Raw genomic sequence first — 15,000 nt, forward strand, 5'->3', positions numbered from 1 at the left:
TTAATAAATTTATCTTAAAGTCAAAATAGTTCTTGTGTCCAAGTTGTAACTATAATAATAATAATAATAATAATAATAATAATAATAATAATAATAATAATAATAATAATAATAATAATAATAATGATAATGATAATAATAATAATAATAATAATAATAATAATAATAATAATAATAATAATAATAATAATAATAATAATAATAATAAATAACAACATCAACAACAACAACAACAACAACAACAACAACAACAACAACAACAACAATAATAATAATAATAATAATAATAATAAATAAATAACAATAATAATAATAATAATAATAATAATAATAATAATAATAATAATAATAATAATAATAGAGTGCACAGTATCCTCAACCACGAGGCTTTTGGCGCTGCGATATGTTATAAAAATTGTTTTTTTCCATCTCCTTTCTTGTGTTAAAGTTGTGGCTATGTCATAAGAATTTTTTTTTTTCCCTTTCTTTCTAATAATGCTGGGCGGGCTCTTGCGTGTACGACGTATAATTCGGAATATGGCAGCGGGGTTAGGCCATTGACCTCCCTTCTTGATGCGCGGAGAAATCACTCACTTTTGCTCTGTCTTCAGCTATCCCCTACATTAAGTGACCCATCATCACAAGGCGGTATTATGATTAGATCGGGATTGACTTGCTGCTGGATATCGAATGTATAGTCATGAGAATACGAAGCTCTGGAGAATTAATTCAACTACTCACATTGAGAAAAATAAAGATAAAATTAACAAAAAAAATAATTAAAGTTCATATTTTATTTCTTATCATTTTAATTCTAAATTCATTTTTCACTGCGTGGCATTTTTCCCTCTGAGCGGTATTTCAGTGCTAGGTCAACCTGACCCCATAAGTGGGGTCAGCCCATGGGTGTAACATGTAGCAGTCAGGGGGAATCTGTGATGCCGCTGATGGTAATTAATTGTTGCAATATTTCATGGTATTGCTCAGTTGCTAACACAAATATGAAAATTGTTCCCTCACCACAAGCAAAGCAAAGGTTTCTTTCATCATATGCCATGGTTGATAATAATGTATCCTCTTAAGACTGCTCATAAGAGAGGTGTCAATTTAGTGGTTTTTGAGCTATCAATGAAATTAATTTGTTGTAATTTGCATATCAATAATTTAATTCCCAGCGGCAGAAAATGATTGAAACAAGCATCATTATAAAGTAAAATTGATGATCTTGACACATGCCAAGTTTTGTTGTCCGGGCAGTAAAACCTTAAAAGATATGAATTTTTTATTGTAAATTTCATATTTGGCATGACTTGGTGAGATCCTTATTTTCTCTCCCATAGTATTCCATGCCATGAATTATGTCCAAATACCAGTTTAGGAATAAAATATAAACCATTAGACGAAAATAATACTAATATTATTTTTTAAGCATTTAACTGATTTAAATATTATGAGTTTTGGGCACATTTGAAAGCCAACTTTTTAATGGCTTGATAACTTTTTTCTATACTTAAATCCCTTACGATTCAAGTCAAATTTGTTTTTTTTTATGACTGTTAGGCATTATAGTTTGAAGATGTAAACGGTACTGCTTTTGTGTGGTTGTCTCAGGAAATGCCGACTTTATAGAGTCATATAGGTGGCAATGTTTAGGGTATTCTTGCATGTTGAATAAGTAATATAATGTAAGGTCAAGTTCTCCTTTTGTGCACAAGTGAATGTGTTAACTTTTTATAGACTGAAGCGTCCAGATATATATGGCAGTGATATCCCAAAAATTAAATAAATGATCTTGCTGTGGTATGCCTGTGGTGTTATACTGATTTGACTCTGATTGTTATTCAGTTGTTTTATCTCTAAATTTGACTGACTGGAGTTCAATGGTATATCAGATGACTTAATAAGACAATGACTAAATGTGTATTCTTGAAGGAAAGGAGATGATTCTATATAACCTGTATCGACAGTGTGTTCGTTTTGAATGTAGTTGGTCAATACGGAGAAAAAGGTTACTACTTGGAATAAACTATATGCCCTCATAATTTTGAATCCTCTTTTGTCCACATACTATGTCCGTCTGTTTGAGCAAATCATCTAATTTAACAGTACCAATGCTTAGTGTTAGTTGTAATTGATGATTGTTACTGCAATATTTGTAGCATGTCCAGTAACCTTGTTGGGTGATTGATTTTTTTCTTGTAAAGAAGTCAAACTTTATAGGCAGATTGATAGTAAATTGAGATATTGACATCATACACAATATTGGTTTTTAGTCTTTACTGGACAATAAAATATTATCTTTATGAGTTATTTTGCCACATAAAGACATGAATCATATCAGTTCACTGTTATGATCAACACAACTGTTTGAGAGGAACGGAATTGGTAAAAACAAGAAACAGAACTTACTAAACCATGAATAAATCAAGAAAATCAACTGCCAATATGATAATATTGCACAGGAACATAGATGCATATATGTACTTTTTATATTTATTAAAATTCTTGAGATACTGCCGGTGAGTTTTGAATAACAAATTTTTTATTTAAGTGCACCATAATTTACAAGCACTTAAAATTAGATCAACAATTTGTGATATTCAAAGAAAACTATTAACCACAAGAATGTCAAATGTTCACTGATGTTTAGAAAGACAACTGATTTTTCAAATCAAAATAATGAAGTGAAAGAGTCTGTTATTGTTTTCCCGCTATACTGACATATTATAAGACCATAAATATCCATAATTGCCCCCATTGGACACGGCACTGCCTGATACCATTTGAACTCCAATGACCTCATGCAGGTAGCGAGCAGGAAGGGTTATTGGTCCCTTGGGAGTTCCAACTGAAATAGCGCTGATTCCACGCAGTGTTTTGGAAATCCTATTTTGGGCAGTGGTTAAGGCATTGTACTGTGATCCGGAAGATCCCAGGTCCGAGCCCCGCTTCAGATTATCAGGCACTTTCGTTTTTTTTCTTCCTTGGGCAAGATTATTAACCCCCAATTTGCTCACTTGGACAACATGGGTGATTCCTGTTGACATCAGACATCTTGTTTGATGAATTATCTATATTCCTTCGTGGAATGCCTAGGCGACGATATCTTATGATGTGGCGGAAGGACATCATTTTTTTTATTCAACATAATACCGTTTTGAGACGATGGGTTACACATGTTTTCACTTTCCACGCTCGTTTTTTATTTTCTTTTCTTCTTCTGGTCCTGGCAGAGATCCTAAATTAAGAGTGAAGCAGTCAAGTGTATGGGTCCTATTAAAAAAATGTATTGAGAGATATATTTTATAATTGTACATCGTCTCTTTGCCGTCTACTATAATAGTTTTTCATTTTTCAACATATTGTACTTTGTAATCATTTGAGTGTATCCTTAATCGCGGGATCTTTTGTTTGAACCTGGATGGAACTTTTAGGTCATGTCAAAATAGGCACGTTGATGGATTGCTTATGGAATCTTCTGTTACCTATTTGAAACACCGCCCCCCCCCCCCCTCTGTCCCCTAAATTTGAAACAGCCCCATTTGTCTTACTTTTCTATTTCGTGCTTTTAACTGTAGATCTAAAAATAGAACTGTCCCTTATCATCTCCCTTTTAACTGGCGCTATAATGACCTATAAGTGTTGCAGGCGTCGTGAATCTCCTGAAAACAAACCTTAAAAGGGCTGCGTTGAATACGGCTGATTAAGACGTGCCAAGTGTCATGGACATGTCGAAGAATTACGATCCTCAGTCAACAATCTGATATTAGCACAGAATCGAATAACTTAATGTACCTCTGGACATTAGTGTTCAAGTAATGTGGCGTTGAAGATTGATTTTAAAGTATGAAATGATATTAGAGTTTGATTGACATGCTTGAGGAGGGGAGAGGGGGGGGGGTTATTCTCTTTTTTCGTAAATTACACTAGTTCGACCTTATTCAGTTTTTTTTCTACGCCTGCTATACATTTTAACAGCCGTCTCTCTCTCTCTCTCTCTCTCTCTCTCTCTCTCTCTCTCTCTCTCTCTCTCTCTCTCTCTCTCTCTCTCTCTCTCTCTCTCTCTCTCTCTCTGCGTACGACGCGAGCCCTTTGATATAATAATTCCTCATTGATTTACTCCTATATATAGCAAAGGCCATTGACATGAGATGTAATGATAGAGTGGTTGAGGGCCTCATAAATACATAGTGGATATGTGTTTCTCCCTTGTCTCACTAGTAATTATCAATAGGGTGGTTGGCGGTGTGATGTCATTACTGCCGTCCTCCTTTCCAGCGGAAAATTAACTACCTCTCCCTTCCCATCCTCCTCCTTCTCGTCTTCAGTCTCTTCTTTTACTTTTTTCTTTCTTCTTATTCCTCCTCCTCTTCCTCCTCCTTCCCCTCCCCTTTCTTCTTCTTTTTTTTCTTCTTCTTCTTTCTTCCTTCCTTTCCTTTCTCCTCCTTTTCCTCCTCCTCTTCCTCCTCCTCTTACTTCTTTTGTCCATTCTCCATGTTGGGTATATATAAATCTTGAATTTGGACTTGATAAGACCCCCGCTCCAACCCCTTCTTGAAATTCGTTTTTTGTTTGTTTGTTTTTGTTTTTTTTAATTGGGAGATGTGCCAAAAATAAATGGCTGTAACATCTGGACAAAGCCTTAAAGTGTCACGCGCGTCAGATTAACCTACAAGTGTTACTTGCCGCCCCAACACGGCATTATGTCTGGGTGACTTACACGGTCAATCTAGAATTTATGGTGAAAATGATAAGATAGATAAGATATACTTTATTGATCCTGAATGGAAATTATCATAATGTTACACATCATTCATCGTTATATTAGCACAGATTTATACACTGTCATGAACTAATTGATGAAAATACGAAGATAATTAAAAACAAAATAAACGTCAAATATAATAAAATATTCATAAAATATACAGCAGTTACAAAGCAATGCTATAAAAATCGGACATGAAAGTAGAATAGAGTTGTAATAATGGATTTGTAATGTAAATAAAATTTTGAAAATAGATGTGAAGGATTGCACATAGCCAACACAGGCTGATTGCACATAGCCAACACAGGCTATCATTAGAAGTATGGATAAAACGTGCGAAGGATAAGGTTTTTGAAAGTAACCAAAACTATCTAAAATCTCACATTTATGGACAAGTTGGTTGTAAATCACTTTTTAGGCACCTGGTTCATCATCATCATCATTGCCTTTTTCACCCTGGATCAGGGTATAGGCCACAGACAGTTTCCATCCCTCTCTATCTTGAGCTAACTTGTTTTTGTTTTTTGTTTTTTGTTTTTAAAAAATCTCATTGCATGTCTTATCACTTCTCTGTATATATCAGCTTCTTTAACTCTTCATTCTCCGTGTTCCCTGTGGGCTCCCTCTTGATCTTCTGCCCTGGTTCACCCCACTATAATACCCTTTTGAGACGATCGGTCGAAGATAGTAATATCATGGCGTGATTGTTATCATCATGCATGGCATTCTGTGATTGTGGATTGTTTATATATAATATATATATATATATCTGTCTTCAGGACATCCAACGACAGGATAGGTGAAGCCAAGGCATCTGGTAATCTGGGCAACACACTCAAAGTGATTGGTCGCTTCGACGAGGCCATTGTCTGCTGTCTCAGGCATCTGGAAATATCTAGGGATATAGATGACACGGTGAGAAAAAACAAAATGTGTATGTGTGCGCGCGCGCGTGTGTTTGTCATGTAGCTTTTACTCTCTCCCCCTCTTTCTCTTTTTCTCTCTCTTCAGCCACCCCCCCCCCCTCTCTCTCTCTCTCTCTCTCTCTCTCTCTCTCTCTCTCTCTCTCTCCCCCCCTCTCCCCCTCTCTCTCCGACTCCACACACACACACACACACGCACACACACACACTGGAGCGTGTAGTCTACACACAAACGTGCAAACAAACAAGTCACTCCATCCCACTGTCAATGTAATGATGTTTAGCCAAGTCGATTGTGATGCCTGATGCAAATAAAATTTTTACGTTAGGCTAGGATTGGGATAATGGTACACAGTGCTCTTTTTCCTCCACCATGTCATAATGACATTCAATTTAATCTCCTTTCTATTCTTTATTCGCTGTTTGCCTACTTTATCGCCTACAGCATCATCATCATCAATTAATTTATTTATTTATTTTTTTTTTTTACAAAGATTTGCATTTTGAATTCTCTCCCTTCCTCCTCCCCCCCCCCCCCCCCCCCAATCCCCCACCCTCTCTTTTGGATATAACATGGGCTGTGAATACACAGCGTGATTGAGACAAGTCGGTTTATTTGAAAAAGAAGATGCTCCACTTAGAAAATAATTGGATGTACTGTGTTGTGGCTTCCTCTGACAAAAACCCATTATCCAATCCAATCCAATCCATACTGCTGCAGCTTAGCTACAACATTTATGATCTATATCTTTTTTGTTTTTAAAAAATTGTAATGAGCTTTTATATAGCGCAATTTCCACTAAACATGCTCAAAACGCTTTACAAGGGGTCCCAAGCCATCAGCAACATCTACAATGTAGGACGAGGCATGACCCCTGATCGGGTAGAGGAATATGTGTGTGATGTGGGATGTGTCAGGGGGCTCTTTATCGGTGTTATTTATCACCCACCTCGTCAGTCCGGTATTATGTCGGAATGTACCTATTTTTTAAAAAAAAATAGATTGTAGTCAAAATGATGAAAATTCTGAGGTGTAAATTCATTTCCAATTTTTAAAAATAAAACAGATTTAATTCTTTTTTCTCTATTTTTTCCCCTCATTTTTGTGTGGTAATGTGATCTTGTGGCATGACAATCTCCTTTGGAACCGTAAGGTCCAGGGTTCGAGTCCTCGGAAAACAGGCTCTTTACTCACATTCTCTGACTGTACTCAGGTTTAGAAAGACTGCTTGACCGTTAACAGTGTTGTCTAGGTTTGGAAAAACAACTGTAATACGGCCTTACAGATGTCATGTTTAATCCTGTATGTTAAGTGACATGCTGCTAAAGGACCCGTTGTAAAGTGTTGTGAGCACCTTTAGGGGATATTTCACTTTAGAAATATGCTCTAGTTTAAAAAAAAAAAAATCATAGTAATTTTTAAAATATTGTAATTGAGATTTTATACTGTAGACATTCAAATCAGTTTTCAGCATCAGGCTCTCTGCACTGCTTTGATACAGTTAGTCACATTTGAAACATTTTTTCCCCCGAAAGTCCCAGATTTGAGTGTTTTTGCCAAGATGAGAGTCTTTTAAATCGATCGATATTTGAAAGATGAGTTTTCTGGCCAAATGTTTAAATATGTGTTTTTCCAGAGTGCGGCAGTTAACTGGTTAAATGGTGTAGTATATTGAATTTGTGGTCAAAAACATTTCACTTTAGTTAAGTTTTTATCTTTTGTTTAGGATAGTGAATGTAACTTGAGCGTTTATAGAGGTCAAGGTCCACTAATCATGCTCAAGGCGTTTTACAAAGGGTTCCTAACCAACAGCAACACTTAACATGTAGGCTGAGACATGATGCTTGTAAGGCCCTATTACATTTTCTTTTTCCGACAGAGACAAAGCTGTTAATGGCCAGGTACTCATTTTACACCTTGGTACGAAAAAAAAAAAATCTCTAAAGAATATTTTCCAAGGAATAAACTATGCACTGCTCAGAAAGCATAACCTCAATAATACCATTTGAGGTTTTGGTAGGTTACATATGGACGGAAAATTGTAATTCTTTTTTTTTTTTTTAACTTTCTAATGAGCATAAATATTTTTCTCTCACCTGAAATAAAATATGGAAAAAGACAAGTCATATGATGACTGTTGAAATGCAAGTATGTAAATGTTTAATTCTCTTTTCCTTCTTCTTTCTCTTAATATTCCTGGCATGGATCAGGTGGGAGAGGCAAGGGCTTTGTACAATCTGGGAAATGTTTATCACGCCAAGGGGAAGCACCTAGGTCGACATGGAAACCAGGACCCTGGAGAATTTGCCCCGGAGGTTAAAGAATGTCTACAGAAAGCTGTCCAGTATTACGAGTAAGGAATTTTGTTTCCTCAATGTTTTGTTTCAAAAGTCATCTTGGAGGGGGAAGGGGGGTTGGTTTTGTACTGTGGTATAGTCTTTGCTTCATACTCAAAAGGTACAAGTTTGTAACGATGCACTGTGGCTAACGAATACGTTATTACAGTCTTCCTTGGAATACATTAATTTCCCCTTAATTTCCCCCAAGAGATGAATAAAGGGAATTTGATTGATTTAAATATAGCTGAAGATTATTCTAGTTTTTAAAAGAATGTGTTTGATTGTGAGCAAAACAAAACAATGAGAAAAATACAAGAAACATTACAAATTTTAAACAATTTTTTCGAGATTTTTAAAATCTTGCACCGGTCTGCACTCGGAGTTTTCACTTTCATATTATCCTAAATTCAGTAGCATGACATGAACAATTGAGGCTCCTGCCGTGACCAGTAACTCTTGTTGCTATGCCTGTCAAGTTATTGATGTAGATGCATTTAACATTTTTTTTTTACTATTATCTTATAGTATGATTACTGGGTCTTTTAAGCAACATGCAATGCACACACCTTTGAAAATGAAGTCATTTATCATATATTTTTTTTATTAACACTAGTCGAATGAAAACTTTTGTGCTTTTGTTTTTACTCAAAATTTTTTGGAAGTGTTTTTTGCTCATGTTATTGATCAATAACGGTGAACCAACGATCCAAAGCCAACGGAAGTACCTGCCTATCACCCAAATAATCAACTTCACAGATCTTGGGCAGTATTCACAATTTTAACATATTTATTGGAAGAAAAAATAATGCGTAGTGTCGTCATCTGTCAGGATGAAATTCCCTCATTTATGTGTCAAAATATTGTGATCAGTACTTACGCACTGTGGGGCTGACCAATTCAACGAGGTTGCTACGGGTTGATGTGCCAGATTAAACACTTTTATGTTGCCTTGGGGAGGTAATAAAAATTTCTAACCCAACCAAATGTTTGGGATAGGGATCAGAAATAAACTCTTACAAATTTCATATTTTCTCGTTTCATCAGTTTGATAAGCTGTTTGAACCCTACTTCTCTGTAAGTAGCACAGTTAGAATGTTTCACAGACTTTTCCATCGCCAGGAGATAAAATGTTAGTTGGCCTGAATAGGCTAAATAGCAGAGAATATTCTGACTGCTATCTCTCGAATCATCAATTGTTTTGCTATTCCCATGACTAGATGATGGTTGTTTGATTAAGTATATTCTGTCAAATCTAATATAAATCCAGGTGGGTTTTCAGTGGAGAAAATTATAACAAGAAGTAAAAAGAATAGAGCAGTTTCAGAAGATACAGAATAAAATTTTTACACTGATGAGAGTCAAAGCTGTAGCCCTGACTGGTTTCGCACCCTTTTTTTTATTCTCTACCAGTCTTCAGTCACTTCTCTACTTTTTTTTTTTTGCTTCTTGTCATTATAAATCCAAGTGCCTACTCCACGCACTTTTCAGGGGAGAAAAAGAAATTCTGACATTCCTTGGATTCAACCTGGTCCTGTATGTGAGTTGGATGCTCTAATGTTGAAACAACTTCCAATCCGATGAAATTTGCAACAGATTTAAAACTTTCGCATTCATAGTTTTGATTCAAATTGATTTGTAAAGATTGATTGATTTGTTTTTTGTTTCCAGTGAAAATTTACTCTTGGTCAAAAGGCTGGGAGATCGGGCAGCCGAGGGAAGAGCCTGTGGCAATTTGGGAAACACACACTATTTGCTGGGGAGTTTTGGGGATGCAGTCATGTACCATGAACAGGTAAGGGACACAAGTACCTTCTGCCATTGTGTAGCTTTGTGGGTAGTCGTCCTCGGATTATTTTTCCCTTGTTGGCATACTGCTCTTGGTAGCATACGCTTGAGTACTTGGAAAAAAGTTTTTTTTTAATCTCATATTATCTCACAGCGCCCAGGTGCAAAATAAGTATTCAAATTTTTTTCCTTGTCCTGGGAGGGATCCTTAGCTTAGAGGGAAACAGTTGTACAGTTTTTTTTTAAATTATTTTTTTTAGAGATGTTTTTTCCCCAATTAAATCACTCACTGTTATTTATTTTTATATTTTTACACCAATCAGTTTTTTCTTTCTTTTCTTTTTCTTTCTTGATTTGTCTGCCACCTTTCATACACACTTATTCAGATCTTTATCTTATACTGGTGCTTACTCCTTACTTTCTCAATTCTACATGCTTAGTTAACGAATGATAGGATTATGACGTATTCATAAACTATAGTAAAATGTGACATTACTTAGAAGTATATATATTCACGTAATCAGTGTATGATATATGCTCATATTACAATTGTACTAAAATTGTCAAGGACAATAATTCAGTAATAATAATACACCAGGACAGCTTTGAAGGACTATAGAATATATCCAATCCAATCCATACAGTTACAGCTTCATCATTGAAGGTAAACACAACATTTGCATGGTGTTGGATGGTGTCCGGTTAAGGATTTATAACTTATACTTTTGAAATGTGTCATAATATCAAATTATTATTTATTTTTTTTCAGAGATTATCTATCGCCAAAGAGTTTGGAGACAAGTCAGCTGAAAGGAGAGCCTTCACCAATTTGGGAAATGCTCACATTTTCTTGGGTGATTTTGAGTTATCTTCAGAATATTACAAGTAAGTTTATTCCTCCAGTCTATGTATGTAATGAGAATATATAATATCCTAAAATTCCTGGCACAAGTTGGAGCAGTTTCGTGTTTATATAAAAAAACAATGTGATTTCAAAAATAGCTTTCTTTATCTTATATATGCTTATGAAAGTATTCATTGATTTATTTATTTGTTTTCATAGTTGCCAGCTCATGGCAACTAAAACTCGAACTTTTAGTTTGAGCCAGTGCTCCACCAGTGGGAGGGTAATTAATCAAGTTGTGACAGGTCGATGACTCATCATGCTACTGGCATCGGCATTTTCGCTACCTGTATTTTTTCTCTCTGATTCTGCATTTTATTGATATTTTCAAATAATCGTTGCTCAATAATCCGTTGACGTAACTTTTTCTTATTCATATATTCTTGTTCTTCATAATGTAAAGAATATTGTCATACCATTTGTATGGCTATGAACCGAATGGTTTTACAACGCCACTCTCCATGAGTTGTACTATAATTCAATGCAAGATCATAACTATAATTGGTAAGAAACATGTGAATAAATAGCATAAGTCACCGTACAGGCAAATAATTTTGGCATAATCAGAAGCAGAAGAGAATGAGGAAAAAGTGTATGTAAGTTTTATGGCCTGTTCAGACCTGGCAGTCCTGTGAGAGGTCTTGATATTGTGGTAACTCCTTATCAAATCCACCAGTATCCTGTCCACAAATTAGCCAGTCACAGTGATGACTGGAAGGTATGTGTTAGTGTGTGTCTTATAAAACTGATATCCAATCATTCCTTATGAATAAGATTCACTTGATGACATATTTCATTAATTAATAATATAAATTCTATGGTCTGTCACGTTCCCGATCACATTGTCAGTAATAAATTTACTAAGAAATATTTCTATCACTCTCTCTCTCTTCTATTTTCACACATCACAACTAACAAAGTTTCATGTCTAATCACAATGCATGCAACACCATTATGAAAACAAATAAACAAGTTTAACAATAGTTTCTCATCTATTTTCAACACCAACCAGAAAGGAGAGATATCATTCTAATATTTAGGATTATTATTAGGGGCCTTTATGAAGTACTGACGTCTGGTTCAACTTGAAGCAATGATGTTTCCATTGTGAAAGACAATTTTGCTTTTTCACTTCGAAGTCCTCCTGCTCTTTTTTCAATCTTCCCTATGCTAGAATGGAGCAGTTGACCACCTTGCTCGCTCGCCATGGAATCCTAAACCTATCTTATATCGCTTCAACCAGTAAATGTAGTGCATTTCCAATATATGTAATTTGGGGGGTAATTGAGTGAGGGAATGCTTCTCTGTAATTCTGCAAATACCTTGCGACGGCTTCCTCTGCTCTTTTAATTTCTTCTGATGACATGGGATTTGAATGGGATACTAATTTATGTACATCGCTGTTGCTGTCATTTAAAGTATTATATTTGATCTCAAGTTGAATTATTTTCGTGATTAGGGTGTCTCTTTGGGTGTTTGTACTAACTGCATGTATAGTTGTCTTTGTAAGGTGTCTGTAGATTACTTTCTTTATGTATTTGTGGCAGTGATTGGCAATGAAGTGGCCACCGTGAAATGCTTGTCTGACAATTTTATTCTGATCTAAAACATGTTGTATTGCTTTTCTAACTGGTCCGATGATACTTTATTTACATTCTTTCATGCCATGCAATTTTTTCTTTATCTTTTTAAATTGCTTCTCCCACCTCCTCTTTTCAAACATCTTTTGCCACAAAGTCTACATAGATTATTTAGTTTTGTTATATGAGTTTCAAGAGAATGTTCCATCCTTGTCTGAAGTACAAAAAAAATTATTTCAGTACCACAAATAAAATTAATATAAAAAATAAAATCACTCAACCAAAAATAATAATGTTATTTCACACAACGGATTGCCAAGATTTTAAATAATCATAACTTTTTTATTTCGTGTGAATTAAGCGTACTTCTTGGACATACTAATTGCAAATTTATTGTATTATTTTAGGGTGTAAGAAAATATGACCCTCATGGTGACAAAACATGTTTTAAAAATATTTTAATCAATGATATACGGTGGACAGAACAATTTCACTCACTAATTTGAAATATTCTTATCTGCTTTATAATCCAATTGGCACTTCACAAAAATATATATAATTACGACAGAAATTTAAAATATTTAAAAAAAATAAGAATAAATTGTGTGTGACACATAGGTTTCCAGTATTAAATGATGTAAGGAGTGCATTTCTTATGAATTTTTTGACAATATCACCCTTGTTTTCGGACCTCACTTACCTCCCCTTGTTTCAACTGATGAAGGTGCAGGTAATTAATCACTTGTGACAGGTGAAGTTCCCTGTTATCTGTGATTTGCCTGTGATCAGGGGAGTGGAATGGGCGACAGGGGAAGATGCACAGTGGGTGGCATGGGGGATACAGCAAGATCAAAGCAAAAACTAAAGAGTCAAAAATTAAGTTAGTTTTATTCGCTGTGAGCTAGGATAAAATTTACCTATTTTAATAAACAATTATGTCAAATATGTTGAAATCTGATAAATTTTACCAGAAAATCCAACTCATGTCGAAGGAGGATGATTTTTTTTCTTTCTCCTTTGTCTAGCACTGTTTCATACACACCTTCTCAGATCATTGATCTATTGTTTCCAGTAATTCATTCTATTGGTTAGTGGTGTAAAATTATGATTAACACACACACACACACACATCGCCTCAAAAATCTTGTTATGTCTGGTCGATTTATATTTTAAAAAATTGAATGTATCGTATGAATACGAGACTTATGCTAAGCTTTTGTGTTTTGAGGAGAATGAAGACAATTTCTGTAAGTAGCAAAAACTAAACTTTCTCATTTCCTGTCATTTTAACCTTTAAATCATTTTTTTGTCATCTGGTTCAATCCAACATGATATCGTTTCGATGCTGAGTTACAATTTCTAACAGACTGTTTGGTTCCCCACTCAAGAGCAGGTGTTCACTTGTACTCTTTTTTACTGTCAGAGAAAGAATTAATCAAAAGGTCTAAGGAATCTTTTTAATGTTGGAACTTGCAGACAAACGTGGACGAAAAAGAAGACAATATCATTCTTTTTTAAAAATCCTTCAGAAAAAGTTTACAGATTGCCAAGCAGCTAGGTGATAGAGCTCTGGAAGCCCAGGCCTGCTACAGTCTGGGCAACACATACACCCTGATGAGGGACTTTGAGATGTCCATCAAATACCACCAGCGTCATCTGCTTATTGCCCAGGAACTCTTTGACCGAGTGGGAGAAGGCAGAGCCTGCTGGAGTCTGGGCAATGCCAACAGTGCTATGGGAAACCACAAAGCTGCCTTGCAGTTTGCTAGTCGCCATCTCGACATCTCCAAAGAGGTAGGTTTGTAGAATGTTTACCATCACTGAAATTTTTTGGGGATTTTTTTTTAATATGAAAGGGCATGCATGACATATGGTGATGGTATTTATAAACAAGCTGTTCTTAATTGGCCTAACCTGTACTTATTTGCGAGACAATGGATGTCCAGGTCAGATGCAGAAAATGGTGATGGGTTGGCCATACCTTGCGGAAAGAGCCCTGTAATATAACCAAGCAGGCTCTCGAATGGAACCCACAGGGCAAGAGGAAACGGAGTCATCCAAAACAGACTTGGAGGAGAAGCCTCCACCAAGATTTATGCATCTCCAATCTTACCTGAAGTGAGGCAAAGGTCTGTGCCAAGGACAGAAGAAGATGAAAGAGTGCTGTTGAGGCCTTATGCTTCGCCAGGAGCCAAGAGGCATAAGGAAGGTACTTATTTGGAGGTCTGATAACCCACATGGTTATAGGCTCGTCATTGCAATACTCTTAAACCAATGCTAAATACCATACATTACAACAATCTTAATTCAAGCCCATAATTTCATTTAATTATCAGACCTGCAAATATGTACATGTTGCCTTAAACCAATGGTATGACAGATCATGATTTCCCTACTGGCCACATTTCACCTGCTACTAATTGTGGAGTTTTGCATATGCTTTCAGGCGATGCTGATGTGAATGAAGTGATGACTGGCTATGTATGAATTACTCACTGGAAGAAGTTCTGAGATGTATGAATCACTTTAGGAAAATGGTCCATGGTGTTGCTTGAAGTATCTCTGAGATGTGTGAATCACTAGGGAAATGATCCACATGTCACAGGAAGTACTTCAGAGATTTGTGAATCACTCTAGGGAAGTGGTCCACATTTCGTTGGAAGAACTTTTGAGATATGGCTAAAAAATAGTGTTTTGAGACTT

General features: G+C 35.7%; 1 protein-coding gene across 1 annotated transcript in view; it reads left to right on the top strand.

Annotated features, from left to right (window-relative positions):
- The window catches only part of LOC144979707 (G-protein-signaling modulator 2-like), a 42,596-nt gene that overhangs the window by 21,036 nt on the left and 6,560 nt on the right, over positions 1–15,000 (top strand). Inside the window, exons 3-7 of the mRNA XM_078926637.1 lie at positions 5,545–5,680; positions 7,900–8,042; positions 9,697–9,820; positions 10,583–10,698; positions 13,827–14,091. Coding sequence (XP_078782763.1) covers positions 5,545–5,680; positions 7,900–8,042; positions 9,697–9,820; positions 10,583–10,698; positions 13,827–14,091 — 784 coding nt within the window. The remainder of the gene's footprint in view (positions 1–5,544; positions 5,681–7,899; positions 8,043–9,696; positions 9,821–10,582; positions 10,699–13,826; positions 14,092–15,000) is intronic.

The sequence above is a fragment of the Berghia stephanieae genome, chromosome 9 (assembly GCF_034508935.2).
Source record: "Berghia stephanieae isolate SIO BIC M18660-M18661 chromosome 9, UCSD_Bste_1.3, whole genome shotgun sequence".
Classification (NCBI taxonomy): domain Eukaryota; kingdom Metazoa; phylum Mollusca; class Gastropoda; order Nudibranchia; family Aeolidiidae; genus Berghia; species Berghia stephanieae.